General features: G+C 34.4%; 2 protein-coding genes, 1 long non-coding RNA gene and 1 pseudogene across 3 annotated transcripts; 2 read left to right on the top strand and 2 right to left on the bottom strand.

Annotated features, from left to right (window-relative positions):
* Positions 1-821: 821 nt before the first annotated feature.
* Positions 822-3,795, bottom strand: LOC122592197 (probable N-acetylglucosaminyl-phosphatidylinositol de-N-acetylase; the record flags this gene model as incomplete). The annotated part of the gene is made up of 5 exons (XM_043764395.1): positions 822-1,113; positions 1,913-2,073; positions 2,480-2,528; positions 3,540-3,607; positions 3,715-3,795. Coding segments are annotated over 5 exons (429 nt in total), but the record flags the coding sequence as incomplete, so codon positions are not given.
* A 100-nt stretch (positions 3,796-3,895) lies between these two features.
* On the bottom strand, positions 3,896-5,341 carry LOC122594359. The gene is made up of 3 exons (XR_006322974.1): positions 5,145-5,341; positions 4,990-5,053; positions 3,896-3,925 (listed from the first exon to the last, which is right to left on the bottom strand). It is a non-coding gene; the product is annotated as an uncharacterized LOC122594359 (long non-coding RNA).
* Positions 5,342-6,285: 944 nt separating this feature from the next.
* LOC122592196 lies at positions 6,286-7,070 on the top strand (annotated as a pseudogene).
* A 2,239-nt stretch (positions 7,071-9,309) lies between these two features.
* LOC122592195 (leucine-rich repeat receptor protein kinase HPCA1-like) lies at positions 9,310-15,282 on the top strand. Its single transcript, XM_043764394.1, has 19 exons — positions 9,310-9,406; positions 9,505-9,625; positions 10,052-10,123; positions 10,207-10,281; positions 10,633-10,704; positions 10,795-10,956; positions 11,097-11,171; positions 11,254-11,325; positions 11,489-11,560; positions 11,661-11,729; positions 11,814-11,888; positions 11,972-12,043; positions 12,147-12,281; positions 12,581-13,050; positions 13,328-13,477; positions 13,544-13,683; positions 13,763-13,982; positions 14,153-14,388; positions 14,563-15,282. The coding sequence occupies exons 1-19, from the start codon at positions 9,310-9,312 to the stop codon at positions 15,067-15,069; spliced, it is 2,892 nt and encodes a 963-aa protein (XP_043620329.1). The 3' UTR covers positions 15,070-15,282.
* The last annotated feature ends 1,639 nt before the right edge of the window (positions 15,283-16,921 follow it).

Below are 16,921 nucleotides of genomic sequence, written 5' to 3'. Positions count from 1 at the left end.
CGTTTGGTTTGTTTTTATTGAAATGGAAATGATGATTTGTGTCTGTCTCAGTAATAAACTCATTTTGTATTTGGGTGGGGTTTGTGTGTTTGTTGCCTTGTGGTGTGTTTGATCGATCCAATAAAGAAATGGAATATAAAAGGTGTTAAATGGATAATGAGATGTATACGTGGAATATAAAAATATATGATTAATTATCTGTAATATCCACATAAGAAATATAAGGGTTAAAAATAAATCAAAATAATTTTCAAATTAAATTTTAACTGGCAGCTTGTAAAAAACCTCACAAAAGTCGTTTTATCCAGTTTTAATCCCTAGAAGTTTATTTTGTTGGAGTCCCAGAAAAACAAAAGTGTCAAAGTTGGAGCACTTTCTAAACGATTAGCCCTTTATTTTAATCTATATTTTAGTATAAATTTCGTTTATAACAAATTTTTTGGTCTCTGAATACAACAATGTTTATCAAACAAGCAATATTCATCCAAACCTGTATATAATAAAATCTCATAAACACTTCATGCTTATACTCAAATCGAAATGAGTTCGTTCACATCTCACCCTTAGCATGTTCTGCACACGGTACATATTGTATAGCAAAAAGACTCACAAAAGAGTCGCTTATTAACATCAATCAACTTAAACGCCCTACTATTAATTTACACATTTTTAACCTCTTTGGAACTTGAATGTGCAATCTTTTGGTTCATCGGTTACTATGATACATCTACTCTTATTAAAATACAAACGTATTTCCTCTTTAAAGACTAACATACGTAATATCAGGAGTTACTTCTCATCTTGTAAAGTGTAAACTGCAAAATAGACAAAAGAAAACTTTAAAAAAGATAATACTGTAATAAATAATAATAACGGACCTGTAGAAAAGGTTACATATTACTGTATTTGTGGAATAAACTTCTCAGACAATATTAAGTGGGAACATGAGTTCAAAGAATGGGTTGTCCTGGCTGACAAGTGGCGACAAGTCGACAACACTACAAGAGAGATCTTACCACCTCCGTTTTCTCATCAAAACTTGCCTATACCATAATCTTCCTCAAAGTGTTCACGTATGTATAACTAGAAAATGAAACAAAAAGCTTCTGGAACCTAAAAATATCAAATGAAGACGGTAAAAACACTAAAATGCCTTTTGGTCTTAAAGTCACAGGGTCATTAGACTTGCACCTAAATTAGTATTATTTGTTAACTTTTAACCTTTTTACAAAAAATCTAACAATGACTAGAAAGTGAAATTGATACTTTGTTGGACGATAGGAAACAAAAAATCTTATCTTGATCAAGTGATGGTTGTAAAATGCGCTGAGGCCAAAAGTTTTGGGCTTTTTAAAAGTTGAGGTGAGGTAATTTAATCAGGCACACTAAGGCCCATTTGTTTTTTAACCATTAAGTGCATAGTGGATTAATTGTCTTAATGAATAAATAATGTCTAAAGTGACTTAGCAATACATAGTTGACGTTTGTTTATAAGTTAAAATCAAACATCCCTAATTGACTTAAGTTATAATCAAACATCCCTAGCTGACTTAATGGATTAAGCATTTTCTTAATAAGCCCATTGAGTCCCAATCAAACAGGCAGGCCTAACTGTTTTTAGTTTTAATATTGTAATTTTTGTTATGATGTATGACATTGTATGTAGGCATGCAGTAGCTTGGCCTAATCTGTTTGATATTTTAAATTCTATAGTGTTATTTGAATTAATAAACAATAATCTGCCATTGGCGTCTCAGGCCCGATGACCCTTTTTCCCTTTGAGCCTTTAACAACCTTTGACCCGTTAAGGATAAAAAAAACAAACTGAATTCAGTCCGTTAATAGGTGAATGGGTCAAAAGTACCGTTTATGTACTGCACAACAAAGTGTGAGTGTGAATAATGATGCATACCAGACCCATTGGCTCAGGTGCTCGGACATTGCAGCATAGCTTCTAAGGGGATGTTCATTCAGCAAGCAATGCATACGTTCATTATAAGAATTCTGGGCGCTCCATAAGGACAACCAAATATCAATTGGCCTGCAATACTTGCGAATTATATTTGTACTGACCTGAGAAAGCATACACAGAGCATGTTAGCTACTCGTATTAAACAGTCGAACATAACAAGCTATTTCCCTAGTCAATTTGATGACCCTGGCTACTGTTGGCATGAGTATCAAGATCGGGAAAGCCAGAAATTATTTCAATGATGGTCAAAGTGATACCTTAGTTTAAAAAAACAGGCAGAAGAAAGTAGTGAAAATAATTGATAATAATTCATTTAAGCATATAAAATCAGAAGTTATATTCTTTGCATATAAGTAGGGGTAGCAAAATTGGAGGGTCACATGGGTTGGGTAACAGATCAAAACAAGTTATATTCGAGTACATGTCAGTTTGAATTCAGTTTCAAAGAAAAACATAAAAAGTAAGCAGTAAATATTGGAAAATTGCAAGGGGAATAAGACAACATACGAGTTCCCAGGCTTCAAGTTCTCGAAGTGAAGTATCAAGCATGAATTTTCTGATAGAAGAGAAACAGAATTCACCTTTTAACCGCATAATAATCATGCACTCGCATATATTTTTTTTTGATGCTTGATGAGTCCAAAAAAGTATATCTTTGACTTACCTACAACCTTGTTCAAGATATATAACTAGAGGTGGCAAAACAAGAGAGGCAGTAGGGTCGGGTAATGGACCAAAACAGTATGATATGGGACTACAAGAACCGATTGGGTACAGTCAAACCAAAACGCTTTTAATCGAACTTTTAAAATTTTTACAGTAATAATTAGTGTGTCAAACATAACTATAGAGATTATTAATTTCAATAAAGATCTAAGGTTTTAAATAAACTGATACTATATTATAAAGCAAATTTCCCCTGTCTAAATTTTAAATTTCAACATTTACATTTCCAAAATGCCCCTATATATATTCTATATTTACCTAAAATAACTATAATATCATTTATCTCTCCTTAAATCTCAACCAATTTTCTCTCTCCTGCATAAATCTTTTATTTCTCCATTTCATTCAAACTCTTTTATCTCAAAAACCGTACCTCGATAAATTACAAAAATTATATGGGTGTTCTTAAAATTTCATGCTCTTTCATTAGAGATGTCATTCGATATACTTTTGACAAATTTTTAAATCCGAGGGCGGAACCCGTACGGTTAAGGAATTTGACTATCACATTCTATGACCTATCACACTTTATGACCTATCACCCCCACTATTTCACCACCGCAACGCGCGGGTACTTACCCTCGTTCATTATAAACACACATTAAATGACCTTCACCCGTTTGCCCATCTCCTTGTAAGTTTGTTTTCTCGTTAGAGGTATTACATAACCGAAATCGACTACTCCATATATAAATGGGTCAAATGGGCCAAAATTGCTACCTCGATGCTCGATATATCCCTAACTAAATAGTTTGATAGCCTAAAACTATAGTGGGTGGGAATAAACGTAATTACTAAGGTTAACTCCTCCAAAAAAACTTCATAAAGTAATGGCACGTACCGCACTCCATGGTGTACATCACGGTGATTACAATGACCCGATACACCATAGTCATCAAAAGTAATAATCTGCAAGGAAGTAAATGGAAATTAATGTTTCAACATCTTAATAGGCTTTTAAGTTACAACGATAACATGAACATGTATATTCTTTAAAGACAGTATATGCTTATTACAATTTCAATTGCATGATCAAGAATTTTCTTTTCCACAATCTTTGATAGTGTGCTGTTATTCCATATTTTCCCAAAGCTATCCTAGTGATGAATGTACAACAGACATTGTTTATATTCAAAGAATAAACAACAAGTTGGGAATATTATCAAAGGCCAAATAATAAAACCTGGAAACTGGATGATCCAAAACTGTCAATTGTTGGAGAGGAACCTGCATGATCAAGCAAGTATATAGGTGAAAACAGGTGTACATATGTTAAATCCTTTCTAAAGTTAACAGAGACAAATGGTAATGGTTAATAATGGACTGAACAATAATGTAAGGTATATTGAATCACCAAAGAAAAATGATCAAAATTAAAAATAATTACTAAATCATCATATGCTAAACTAATGAAAAAACTCATCAGATCATCCATGAACCATATATCAAGAGTTAGGATCCTTGAACCTATTTCAGTTACTTAAAGAACTTTTAATATCCACTTGTTATACTATATAACCTTCATGCTTTCTCAAAGTCAGTAGTAGATATGCATAAAGACCTGGGCTTCAAGTTATTCATGAGCTATCTAGATAGTCCAAATATGCTTTCTCAAGTTATTCATGAGCTATCTAAATCACCAGAACTTGGTATTTCTCAAATTCAGTGGTAGATATGCACACAATCTATTCTAGATAGTCCAAATATGGCCTACTTCACTTTAACGTGCTTGAAAATAGCTTAGCACACAAGTTTTTGAGTTTGAAAAGCATCTTATTGGAAGCTGCCATTGAAGAGCTTCTCCAAAATAGCTTAGCATGAGTAATAAGGTGATAAGCTGTTTGGTTATAAAACGTGCTTGTAGTGTTCTAAGATCATGACATGCTATATTACAACTAAAGCTCACCCTATGTCACGTACACTAAAATTGAGAAGTTCACATTTGCCAACAATAATTTATAAATTACAATTATACAACATATTACCAGTTGATATGCACAGTATGCGCAGGTTATGCCCTGCCGAAGTCAACTAATTGATCGTTGGTGAAAAGAATCTACCAAAAAAGAATATTTCAATACAAAATTCAAAACGACCACTTGTCTAGCACGAGGTGATTTAATTTCGAGAACCAGTCAACAAGCAATCAAGAATATGGAGTGCTATGGTCAAATCATTGTCTGTATAGTTCTGTAGTATTATCCTAAAAACTATCTGGTTATTGTAGTGCTCGAAATCAGGTATATATTAAGCATAACAAAAGGAGTTGATTTAAAAAAAAAAAAACTGACATGGATTCATCGTCAGGATGGGCAATAACCAGCAACACATTTCTCTTTTGAGAAGATCCAGCTGCTACATTAAGATAGAAACAGTTAGATAAGTGACCAATACAAATATGATAAACACAAATATCAAAATGTTTAATACTCTCGAAATCACCCACCATTATTACTTAAGAAGGAAGATCCGTACGGATAAATCGATACATGAAGAATCTTGCAGAGAGAAGCCAGCCACACTACTACACCCACCCAAACAAATATCAGAAACCACTCCATCTACTACCTCTTCACCATCACTTGTTTTTTAGGGTTTTTATTAGAGCAGGTAATTTCCCTCAAATGTTTTTCAAAAATTCGAATTACACCACACACACACACTATAGGGTTCTTGCCCTTGAAGAGGGAGGGGGATCCTGAATTTTGTTTTAATTTTTTATGTAATTGCATATTACTCCTTAGAGGTTTACACACTTGCCAATTTTATTATTTGAAGAGTTGACTTTCAAGTGAGAGTTTTAAGGTTGTCGAGAAGTTTAGATGAAAAAGCTCAAGCTTCAAGCTTTTAAGAAAAAACTCCTAGTCAATAAAAAGCTTTGTTTGGTTGATGGAGCTAGAAGCTTTTGAGTTCGATGAAAAAGCCTATTTATCTAAAGCTACTACAACAAGCATTTAAGAAAAGCTGGAAGCTTTTAGTCTGCAAATTACTTATTTAACCTTCCAAATCTCCCACCCAAATTAGTTTTTTCCTCTCGCTCATCGATCTATACAGCGCCCAAACGATACGCAACCATAGAAAACCTAATAAGTTTATTCTCTTCAAGCAGCCATAGTAACTATCTTCAAATCATTAGAATCATCGGATACTTCATCGATCTCCTTAACTTTGATACGTACAATCTCTTTTCTTTTGTTACCTTGACACCCATGATATATAGTAAATTGAATGACACAATTCTTTGACATACAAAAGAGTCAATGATCAATCGAATGAGGAATGGTCATTTTGAAGAGTTCCCTGTTCCAAACACTCATTTTGAAGAGTATCACAGTACCTTTCCTTTAGCAAATCAAATTGTTGTATTATAATGCTATAGAATGATTTATGAGATAGAGCACAGAATATATCGCATATATACATAACTTATAGGTCAACTCCCCACTGTTTGTACACTTTTATGCAATTGTGTATATATATAGTTATTGTGTAGCTTACGTATAAACTGAAATATACATTTATAGTGTAGCTAGATGGAATCTAAAAAACAAAAAGGGAAGAAAGAATCTAATAATAAAACAGGGAAGAGAGAAAATTGGCCAAAAGAAATGGTTTTGGAGTTATGTCGGTTCTTAAACAAATATATCATGAAGCATGGTCGAAATACTCCTTTCAAATGGGTTACCCTTCAGCCAGAGTTCGAAAAAATGATAAACCGGAAATTCCTCAGTGATAAAGCTTTGAAAAATTAGTATGATGGTATGAGAAAAGAGTACAATCTTTGGAAGTCGCTAAAGCACGGGGAGACTGGATTAGGTTGGAATGAAAGTACTGGTCAACTTGATTGCGATGATGAATGGTGGGCTAAAAAAATTCAGGTGACCATATTATCTAATATTTAAATACAATATAATCTTCTACTCAAAATGATAATCAACAAACTGTTCATCATTATATTGTGTAGGAAAACCAAAAATATGAAGGAATTCAAAATAATCAACCATCTAAACATCTACAAGAAGAATGGGATCTATTATATGGAGATGTGGTTGCAAGTGGGAAAAATTGTGTGGCACCCTCTATGGATCCAACTACATTCACTTGGGTGCATGTTGAGATCCTTGATGATGAAAATGTTGAGGGAGGTGACAATGAAGATGCGTATCAAGTATACAATGAAACACTTGAAAGACTGGAAAAACAAGAACCTGGCTTTTATAGTACCTTTATGAAAAAGGTCATTCAAGATGATGCATCAGCACCAAGCCCAAGTGGAGTTGCACAAAATGTTGAGAAGCCTACTAAAATAAATACTAAGCCTAAACCAGTCAATATGAAACGTAAAGGGAGTTGCACAACAGTGCTACTCTGATATGGAATGCACGTCATTAGTGATTAGTATTATCATATTATGTTTTCGAGTGTTTGTAAACGAATATGTTTTACTTTATTAAAATGACCATGCGATATTTAATTATGAAAGAAATTATGTGTATGTCTATTTTTGTCATTTTACATATATTGTTAACAGCTACAGCTACTCTGCCAAACATCTAAATTTATCTAACAGCTATAGCCTCCAGCTTTCAGTTACAGCTACCAGCTTTCAGCTACCAACTACCAGCTAACAACTACCAGCTAGTTTTGCCAAACACACCCGATATGGTCTACAACTAGAAGTCACAACTATTTCTAAAGCTGCTACCATTGTATATTTGTATGAACCTTATTCAACATGTTCGACACTACTAATTTGATTCAAATGTACGTGCCTACGTGGTATAATTCGGGTATTCTCGTAACCTTTTACGAACCATTTTTCAACCACTCTCAAATATATACGAAAAGATTGTAACTTGAAACTTAATATTTGACCACCTTAATAGTAAAAGATTTTATTTTAATAGTGTAGTTTTTTTTAAGAGTTATCAAGTCGTCTAACATACATTGTCTTAAGAGTTAAGTACTTTTTTCGTCCCTCTGGTTTGTCGTTTTATCACTTTTCGTCCTCGTCGTTAACTTTTGGCTAACATCATCCCCATGGTTTGCATTTCGTCCTTGGATCCGTTAACCCCTCGCGTGTCTTGCACGTGATGGGCATTTATGTCTTTTCACCAGTTTGTCCCTATGGTTAAATGCAAAATTCGTCCTTATGGTTTATCGTTTTTAATCAAAAACCAAAACAAACTCAAATAAAAAACATATATATATCTACGTATGAAGATCTAATTTAATACCGGCCGATACCGCTAATTTATTTTATTTTACTTTATAAAAATGTTATAAAACTTATTATAATTTAACGTAAATAATCAAAATATAATTACTGTCCACTCAAAAATAATACCAAATAAGTATTTTATAGCAAGGTATAAATTTTAAAGTTCACAAATTAAAAAAAATAACATTAAAATATTATAAAAATAATTTTTAAAAAAATTCAAAAAATAAAAAATGAAATTACCAGAACGGTATTACCGAAAAATAATGAAAATACCGAAAATAGTTGTACCGTAGTACCCCCGATACCAGTATTATTGGTAACACCGACCGGTATATACTTGTATTTAAAACATTGTATGTACGTGTTTGAATTTCGACTAGATCCTCAAATATAGGTATATATAGGTTTTTGTTTTGTTTGGATTAAATTTTTACCGATAATTTTTGTTTGTTAACGTTGAGGATGAAAATGCGAGAAGGAGAAACCACAAGGACGATTTTTGCATTTAAATGGGTGAAAAGACAAAAATGCCTCTCACGTGACTTGCATGTGAGGGGGTTAATGACAAAGTTATGACGGCAGGGACGAAATGCAAATCACGGGGATGATTTTAGCCAAAACTTAACGGCGAAGACAAAAAATGACAAAGCGATAAACCACAGGGACGAAAAAAGTACTTTAAATAAGTCCGTGTTTAAAAAAACTTATTTCCCGATTTAAACTCTTAGAGGAAGAAAATTCTATCCTTGAATCTGAGACCGTACAACCCCCCGGCCCAATTCAAGACAAATTAGTAGCCAAACATCTAAATGAGTTGGTTTCGAACTTTCAATATGTTAGTTATTAAATAGTTTACATAGTATTATGAAAACGAGATACCGAAACCGTTTTCATTTTCAAATGTGATATAACCAACCAACATATAGTTGTAATGCGCCAATGAAAGCCAAGCTAAATGCTCATCCAAACAAGAACAAGACAATATAAAAAACAAAATTTATATATGCTCGATCGGCCAAGACAATATATATATATATATACTAATCTATAAAACAAACCTGTAAATTTCTTGTGAATTATGTTGGTCAGGCGGAGCAATCATCAAAACATTCCATCTGTCAATCATCTACTTACTCTTAAAATGTTGCCAAACTTAAATTTTTAATGCTACACTTGACTTAAATTTATCATCACATCATCATCTGTTCGATAATTAGCCAACATAAATCTTAATCATTTTAAAACACAATTCTTTGTTCCTTGATTCCTTGTATCAAGTGTCATTCAACTATTTATTGACTTCCAATTGAAAATCAACTTAACGTCATGGAGTCACGCCACATAAGAAATCGCTGTTAAAAGTATTGCGTTAAACGTGTTCTTGAGCATGGAACTCTGGGTATATTGTCGAGTGTTGTTGTGTTGTTTGTTTATTCTCATGGTGGAAGTTCAGGTGATTGTGGGTGATACTCATCCTGATGATGGTAAGTGATCATATATGTGGTACTACTTGGTTTAGTTGGGTTTAACCAAGGTTTTTTGTGACTGTATTCTATATGATTAACCACGTGCTGCTGTGCAGCGGAGGCACTACGGGCACTAGAAGACCAGTGGCAGAATACACCACCAAGCTGGAAAAGGTCGAACGATCCATGTTCATCATGGGAAGGCGTCAACTGCACTGACAATAGGGTGATTGGACTGTGGGTCTATTTTCCCTATTATATATCTTGGTTCTATCTTTCTCGATGACGGGCTGGGTAGTAGGTGAAAACAGGGCTAAAATGGGTCCAAAATGGTTGTTACTTGGTATATATAGAGTAAAAGAAATGTTATGGCAAGAAAAAACATAGAAGCACATGTCTAATCCTCTAAACCTTGTTAAATATACATACTCTATACAACAAGTATATTTGGCAAAAGTAGTAGGAGCTGCACAAAAAACATGCATACTGCTAAGTACATACGAGTATCATTTATTCATAAAACAAATGTAGTAATAATAGTTGAAAAAACTCTTCAAGTGTTATTCAAATATATATTATTTGTAAATACTATGATTTAGAAGCCTTGGAAGTTGTAAACAGTAAAAATATGTATCACCTTCAAGCTTGGACGTTCTCTTGCAGGAGCTTGGCGAGTATGGGAATAGTAGGTCAACTCGTTGGTGACATTGGCGGGCTATCTGAACTCACGTTCTTGTAAGCTCATGAACTTATTTCAGATTTCAATGTTATAGGGATTGCCTGATAATTTGAACTTATGATCTTGATGCTTATGCTAGGGACTTATCATATAATGGCGGCATAACAGGTCCAATCTCCCCGCGGATAGGAGATTTGAAAAATCTCGATACACTGTAAGTTTATTAAATCATTCCTTAGATGCCTCTAAAGAACGCTACGTTTCACAAACTAATCACAAGTGTGCATATGAAGTATTAGTGGGAAGTTCAAGTTTCAACCTATGCATATATAAATAAGTGAGATATATAAGATAGAAGATATCATGTTTTTTTTTTTTTTCAATGACCAAACACAACCGCCCCACCCATTTTGTCACCTCTAGCTGTAGTGATTTTACATCTTCATTCTATCATTTATTTTACTGCTATAGTTATGGTTTTAGTTATAGGTTTAGACATAGTCATAGTTCATATTAAAAAACTTGATATGGTACTGGCTGAAACCAGTTAAAATTCTGATTTCAGCATTCTTCAAGGTTGTGGCTTCACCGGTAGCATTCCATCTGAACTTGGAAACCTCAAAAAGTTATCTTATTTGTAAGAATCTTCAAAACAACGATCTTCATTATTACGAACGGCATCATTTCAATTCTTAACCAAAACAATATGGTTTTATATGACCTATAGGGCTTTGAACACAAACAACTTAACAGGAGAAATCCCTCCATCTTTAGGATATTGTTCCAATCTTTACTGGTTGGATATTGCGGAAAACCAATTGACAGGATCTATTCCGTTTTCCTCTCTTGCATCACCGGGTTTGGATATGCTAAAACATGCTAAGCATTTGTAAGTAGTTTTCACTATCTCTATTGCATCAAGTCTAATGCTAATGTCACAAAAAGTAACATACTTGGGTTGCTATTTAATGACATCATTGATTAGATTAATATATATGAAACTGTCAGTTAATCTTTTTGATTTTGCAGTCATTTCAATAAGAACAAGCTATCAGGAACAATTCCTTCTCAAATTTTCGACTTTGACATGGTTCTAATACACGTGTAAGCTGAGCTTTACTTTTACAATGTATTTCCTTTTGAGAACCTATTACCAAATGCAATGGCTGTCATCTTGCAACCACAGATTGTTTAACGGGAACCAGTTCACTGGAGAAATTCCTAATACGATTGGACGTGTCAAGACACTAGAGGCCCTGTAAGTACATTTCAACTTAAATAGTTGAATGATGCATTATCTAAACCGTTTGAAAAGCAAAGTAGATAAATTTGTTTCAATCTGTTTACGCTCTCTTATTGTGAAAATCCAAAGCATAAGAATTCTAAGATGCAAATTTGATTGCATTCGTGCTTTGCAACAGTCGACTTGATAGAAATGCATTGGAAGGTGAGGTGCCACCAACCTTAAACCAGCTCTCAAGTCTCAGCGAATTGTGAGTACATATTTGCGTTCTAATAAAGAAAATTTTGTTAAAAAGCAATTGCTAATTGACTTGGAGTTTGAATTTTCTGCTTTTACGTGTCTATTTGTAGACAATTAAGCTACAACAAACTATCAGGAGCTTTGCCCAATCTAAGTGGAATGAAATCTCTCACTTATGTGTAAGTAAATTGTCATATTCTTTTCTTAGGCTTTCAGTGTTAGATTACCTGCGATTTGAACTTTCCTGAGACTTCTTTATTCAGAGACTTGAGCAACAACTCCTTTGACGGCTCTGACCCTCCGCTGTGGTTTTCTACATTACCATCTTTAGGCACACTGTGAGTTCAAATACCAAGTACGTAAAGCTTTGTTATCCAAATGGAAAGCTATCTAACATTGTGCATTCTAACTTTGTGCTCAGCATTATGGAATCTGGATCACTTACAGGGAAGTTACCACAAGCGCTTTTCAGCTCATCAGGAACTCAAATAGTGTAAGATTCAGTTCATCTTACTCCTTCTGTCATATGAGATAGATATGTTAAAACTAAAAAAAATAGTGGTTTGACCTTAAATTATATGAAAATGATTGAACAGGAGACTGAAGAACAACAATCTCAACGATACATTGGTTATGGGCGATATCATTGGCGGCCGACTTCAACTTGTAGATCTGCAAAGCAACAATATTACCAACGTGACACTCAGTACGGAATTCAAAAGCAAACTCGAGTAAGAACAACTTTTAATTTCCCTATTAGATGCTACAGCTTTGATCCATTCATTCAAACACTTCCAATGGGTCAGATTAATTTTTAAGGCTTTTAGCAAAAAATGGAATGTGTAAAATGGTTCGAACAAGTCAAATGAATTTGTAATCTTCCTAAGCTTTTTAACTCAAGCAACCTCTGAAACTGTACTATTCGAGATTTATAGCATTTTGAGCTATTTTGTCGTCTAACCCATGTGTCTTGCCACCTCTGATTCTTCATATACACGATATTTACTATTCGTTTGTATGAATTTTCTAGACTCTATGGGAACCCCGTTTGCCAGGATGCCCTTAAGCAAACTACATATTGCCAACTTCAACAATCAACCTCAACATATTCTACGAGTTTAGCTGAATGTGGGGCCAAATCATGTCAGCTTGATCAGAAATTAAGCCCTCAAAGTTGTGAATGTGCTTATCCCTATGAAGGCAATATGATCTTCCGGGCACCATCATTTGGTGGTCTATCTAATGATACCTTGTGGCATTCCTTAGAATCAAGCCTTTCAACGAAACTAGGCCTCCCTACGGGATCAGTTGCCCTTCAGAACCCGTTCTTTAACGTCGACGATAATCTTCAGTTGAATGTTCAGTTCTTTCCATCAAAAAGTAAGCATTTTACAAGACCAGAGGTCCAGAATATGGGATTTTCCTTGAGTAATCAAACTTACAAGCCACCAGCAGAATTTGGACCATATTTCTTCATTGCATTTCCTTATTCCTTCGCAGGTAAATCTATAAACATCGCCACTCGTACTTGATAAACATTAGAGGTGGTAAAACAGACAGTGTTGTCTAACAGGTCAAAATGGATTAAGTTATGTTAACCCGAAACAATTTTTTTATCCAAGACATTTTGTTCCTATAGATAATCACACATTGAAAAGCTTTAAGACTCTGTTTTAGCTATCTCTTTTATTTTTCCCGTTTGACCTGATAATACATTGCCTGAAACGACCCATTTATCAAAGTGATAACCGCTAATGTTTATGATCATATATTGCAGATGGCCATGGAGGCAATATTGGAGTTGGTGCTGTGATTGGGATCTCCATTGGTTGCACCTTGTTAATCCTTCTGCTTATTGTGCTTGTGTTATACGCAGTTCAACAAAAGAAAAGAGCTGAAAAAGCCATCAGTTTAAGCAAACCTTTTGGTAATTCCCTGGTTATATCCACCATCTTAAGCCTTTTTCATCGCTGATTTTAACCATTTTCGACAGGATCATGGGTTCCAAGTACTAAAGACAGTGGAGGTGCACCACAGTTGAAAGGAGCCAGATGGTTCTCTTATGACGAGCTTAAGAAAAGCACAAGTAACTTCGCTGAAGTTAACCAGATAGGATCTGGTGGCTACGGGAAGGTATATATACCATTTGAAATGATCTTTTTTGAATTAGTCATGAGCCTTTTTTTGATGTTTCGTTGTGTTGTTTTGACAGGTTTATAAAGGAGTGATACCAGGCGGGCAGATTGTCGCAATCAAAAAAGCTCAACAAGGGTCCATGCAAGGAGGGCTCGAGTTTAAAACTGAAATTGAGTTGCTTTCACGAGTTCATCACAAGAACCTAGTTGGCCTTGTTGGCTTTTGTTTTGAGCAAAAAGAGCAGATGTTGGTTTACGAATATATGCACAATGGGACCCTTAGAGAAAGCTTATCAGGTATGCATCTTAGGATCAAACTGGACCGGAACCCATTTTCAATGACTAGTAACATAACCAAACACCCCCCGATGATTGACATCTTTGGAGGAATTTTCCTGATTCTTCTTGCATTTTACCCGTTTCTTGGTTGAGTTTTTAACATAACTCTGATGACCATATGATTACAGGTAAATCGGGTATTCATCTCGATTGGAAGAGGAGACTTCGTGTTGCACTTGGTTCTGCTAGAGGTTTAGCTTATCTACATGAGCTTGCAGACCCTCCAATCATCCATAGAGATATCAAGTCTACCAATATTCTTTTAGATGAAAAATTAACTGCAAAAGTTGCAGATTTCGGTCTGTCTAAGCTAGTTGATGACTGTGAGAAGGGCCATGTCTCGACTCAAGTTAAGGGTACCCTGGTATGTTACCTTTGTACACTCTTTATAGCACTTCAATTAATAGTCGTTTCGGTTCATGGCACTTCAATTAATAGGCCAATTTAACCGCCTTCATTTTCAGATAATTTCAATATTTGACTGTGAATACAACCGGATTGACTTATTTTGCTACATCTAATCTCCATACATTTACAGGGATATCTTGATCCTGAATACTACATGACACAACAGTTAACAGACAAGAGCGATGTGTACAGTTTTGGGGTGGTGATGCTTGAACTAATAACTGCTAAACAACCTATCGTAAAAGGGAAGTATATTGTGCGTGAAGTGAGACTAGCAATGGACATGACCAACGAAGAGGAATATGGATTGAAAGAAATGATTGATCCAAATCTCAGAGACTCATCTTTCTTAACGGGTTTTGGGAGGTTTGTACTACTAGCAATGCAATGTGTCGAAGAAGCTGCTGCAGACCGTCCAACTATGAGTGATATAGTGAAGACACTCGAGACCATTTTAAAGAGTGACGGGCTCCAAACTAGTTCTACATCGACATCTTCATCTGCCAATGAGTTTGGATCGGTTAGAGGTGCTCCGCCTACACATCCTTACAATGAAGGTGTGCTAAAAAGGAACGATAGTGATGCCTTTGAATACACTGCCGGATATGATATCAGTGCAAACAGTGAACGTACCTAAGTAACGTATGTTTATATACATTATATATATGGCACTCTTTGTTACATATTCTTCTGTGTATTTTTTCGGGTTGATCCAATATCTGTCCTAAGGGACTATTGGCTGCACAATTTTTAGGAACCTACTTATAAAACTACATATATTTTCTGACATTAATTTTTTCTGTAATATGGAAATTGTAATCTAGCAACTTACTATACCTTGGAATTTGGATTCAGATATATTCATTTGATTTGTTTTTAAAATCGATAGAATAACTCTGTAACAACTATGCAAGCCGCTTTACAGTAGCCAATGCAAATGTTATGGCTTTACGGGTTTGATAAGAAATTCGAAAAGAGAATAAGTTTATAGCCCATCTCTTGTTGGAATATATATATATATATAGATTTGAATTATATAATATAACTATGTACTTTGATGTTGTTATCAGTGCACGAGTATGTGTGCTTGTAATGAAATCGGTTACTAATTCTAGTGTAACTGAAAGATTTATGTTTGCAATGGAAACGGGGTCAAGATGTACTGATCGAATGTGCAAATGCGCGCTTTGAGTAATAAGTACTTTGTGCATACTTCATGTGAAAATGAGTTTTTACACTAATCTCACAAGGTCATAAGATAACCACCCCAGTTTAGGGAAACCCCGGCCGGAGAATAAATTAGCAAATGAATGATAAAAACTTAACGAAAAAGAGAATCATATTCAGGAACCTGCAGATGGAAAATTAAGGAATGCCAACTTGCATGCATATATATATTCTGTATATAGATATAGATTCTGACCCTTTCCAGTTCTACTATATACCGTATGAAAGTTGGACTCAGCCTGTTTTTGCACATCTGGTCTCGCTGGACCCACATTAATTAATCACCAACAGCTCTATTTCCATCAACTCTGAGGCCCACTGTCAACGGTCCCAACAAGTTTAACTCATGCTTTTGGACTTTTGGTTCCCCGGCTTATACACTAGCTACTTACAAGTTTGGCCTACAAATATTTCAAACTATAACCTTTTAACATGCACTAAAATATTCTACATATATATATATAACTATCAAAATATTTTCATAACCCTAAAGACCTTGATTAGCAAATTCTTGATTAGCAGTTTTACAAGATCATAGTATTATGCAATTAGTATTTACAAGATCAAAAGGTGTTAGAAACAGGTCATGTAGAAAAAGGGGTCTTCCTTCCTGGAAATAAACCTACATCTTGCCATTTAGCCCCACTAACGCAATCATTGACCGATTAAAACGCGGAACTCGTTACAAGTTTCCAATCATTCAATTATACCCCTTATACTTTTAAAAACTACCATATATTTTCTCTTTTTATTTATTTGCTTATTATATAATTGGAAATTATATAATGTAACATGATCATGTTTCCTTATTACTTAGTTTTTAATTTCGAACATATATTATGTTTTCCAAATATTTGCACGGCAGGTTTATATGAGGAAAATATTTTCCAAACATTTGCCCGTCATCAATCCATTTGCTAAAATTTTGCTTATAATAAAATTGTTACACCGTCTAAAGAAATAATTTGGGAAAATGTTAAATTGTCGAACAAGTTAAGTTAAGTTAAGCTTGGATTCTTACTAGAAATAAAAGTATAATGATAACCATAAATATTTTCTTCTTATAAGAATTTTATCAAAAATACTCACAAGTCAACTTTGAGTAGTTGACATTGTAAAGACTGGATCAACAATCACGCATAAAAACATCATGAAACTAAAGTATCAATCATAGTTGTAATATAACATAAAATAAAGGGGTGCAAAGTGAAACTGAATTATTCTCTAAACTTTCAAGGACTTTTCAGAACCGTAGTTAACGG

Source organism: Erigeron canadensis, chromosome 3 (genome assembly GCF_010389155.1).
Source record: "Erigeron canadensis isolate Cc75 chromosome 3, C_canadensis_v1, whole genome shotgun sequence".
In the NCBI taxonomy this organism is placed as follows: domain Eukaryota; kingdom Viridiplantae; phylum Streptophyta; class Magnoliopsida; order Asterales; family Asteraceae; genus Erigeron; species Erigeron canadensis.
This window is presented reverse-complemented; position numbering and strand designations above follow the sequence as displayed.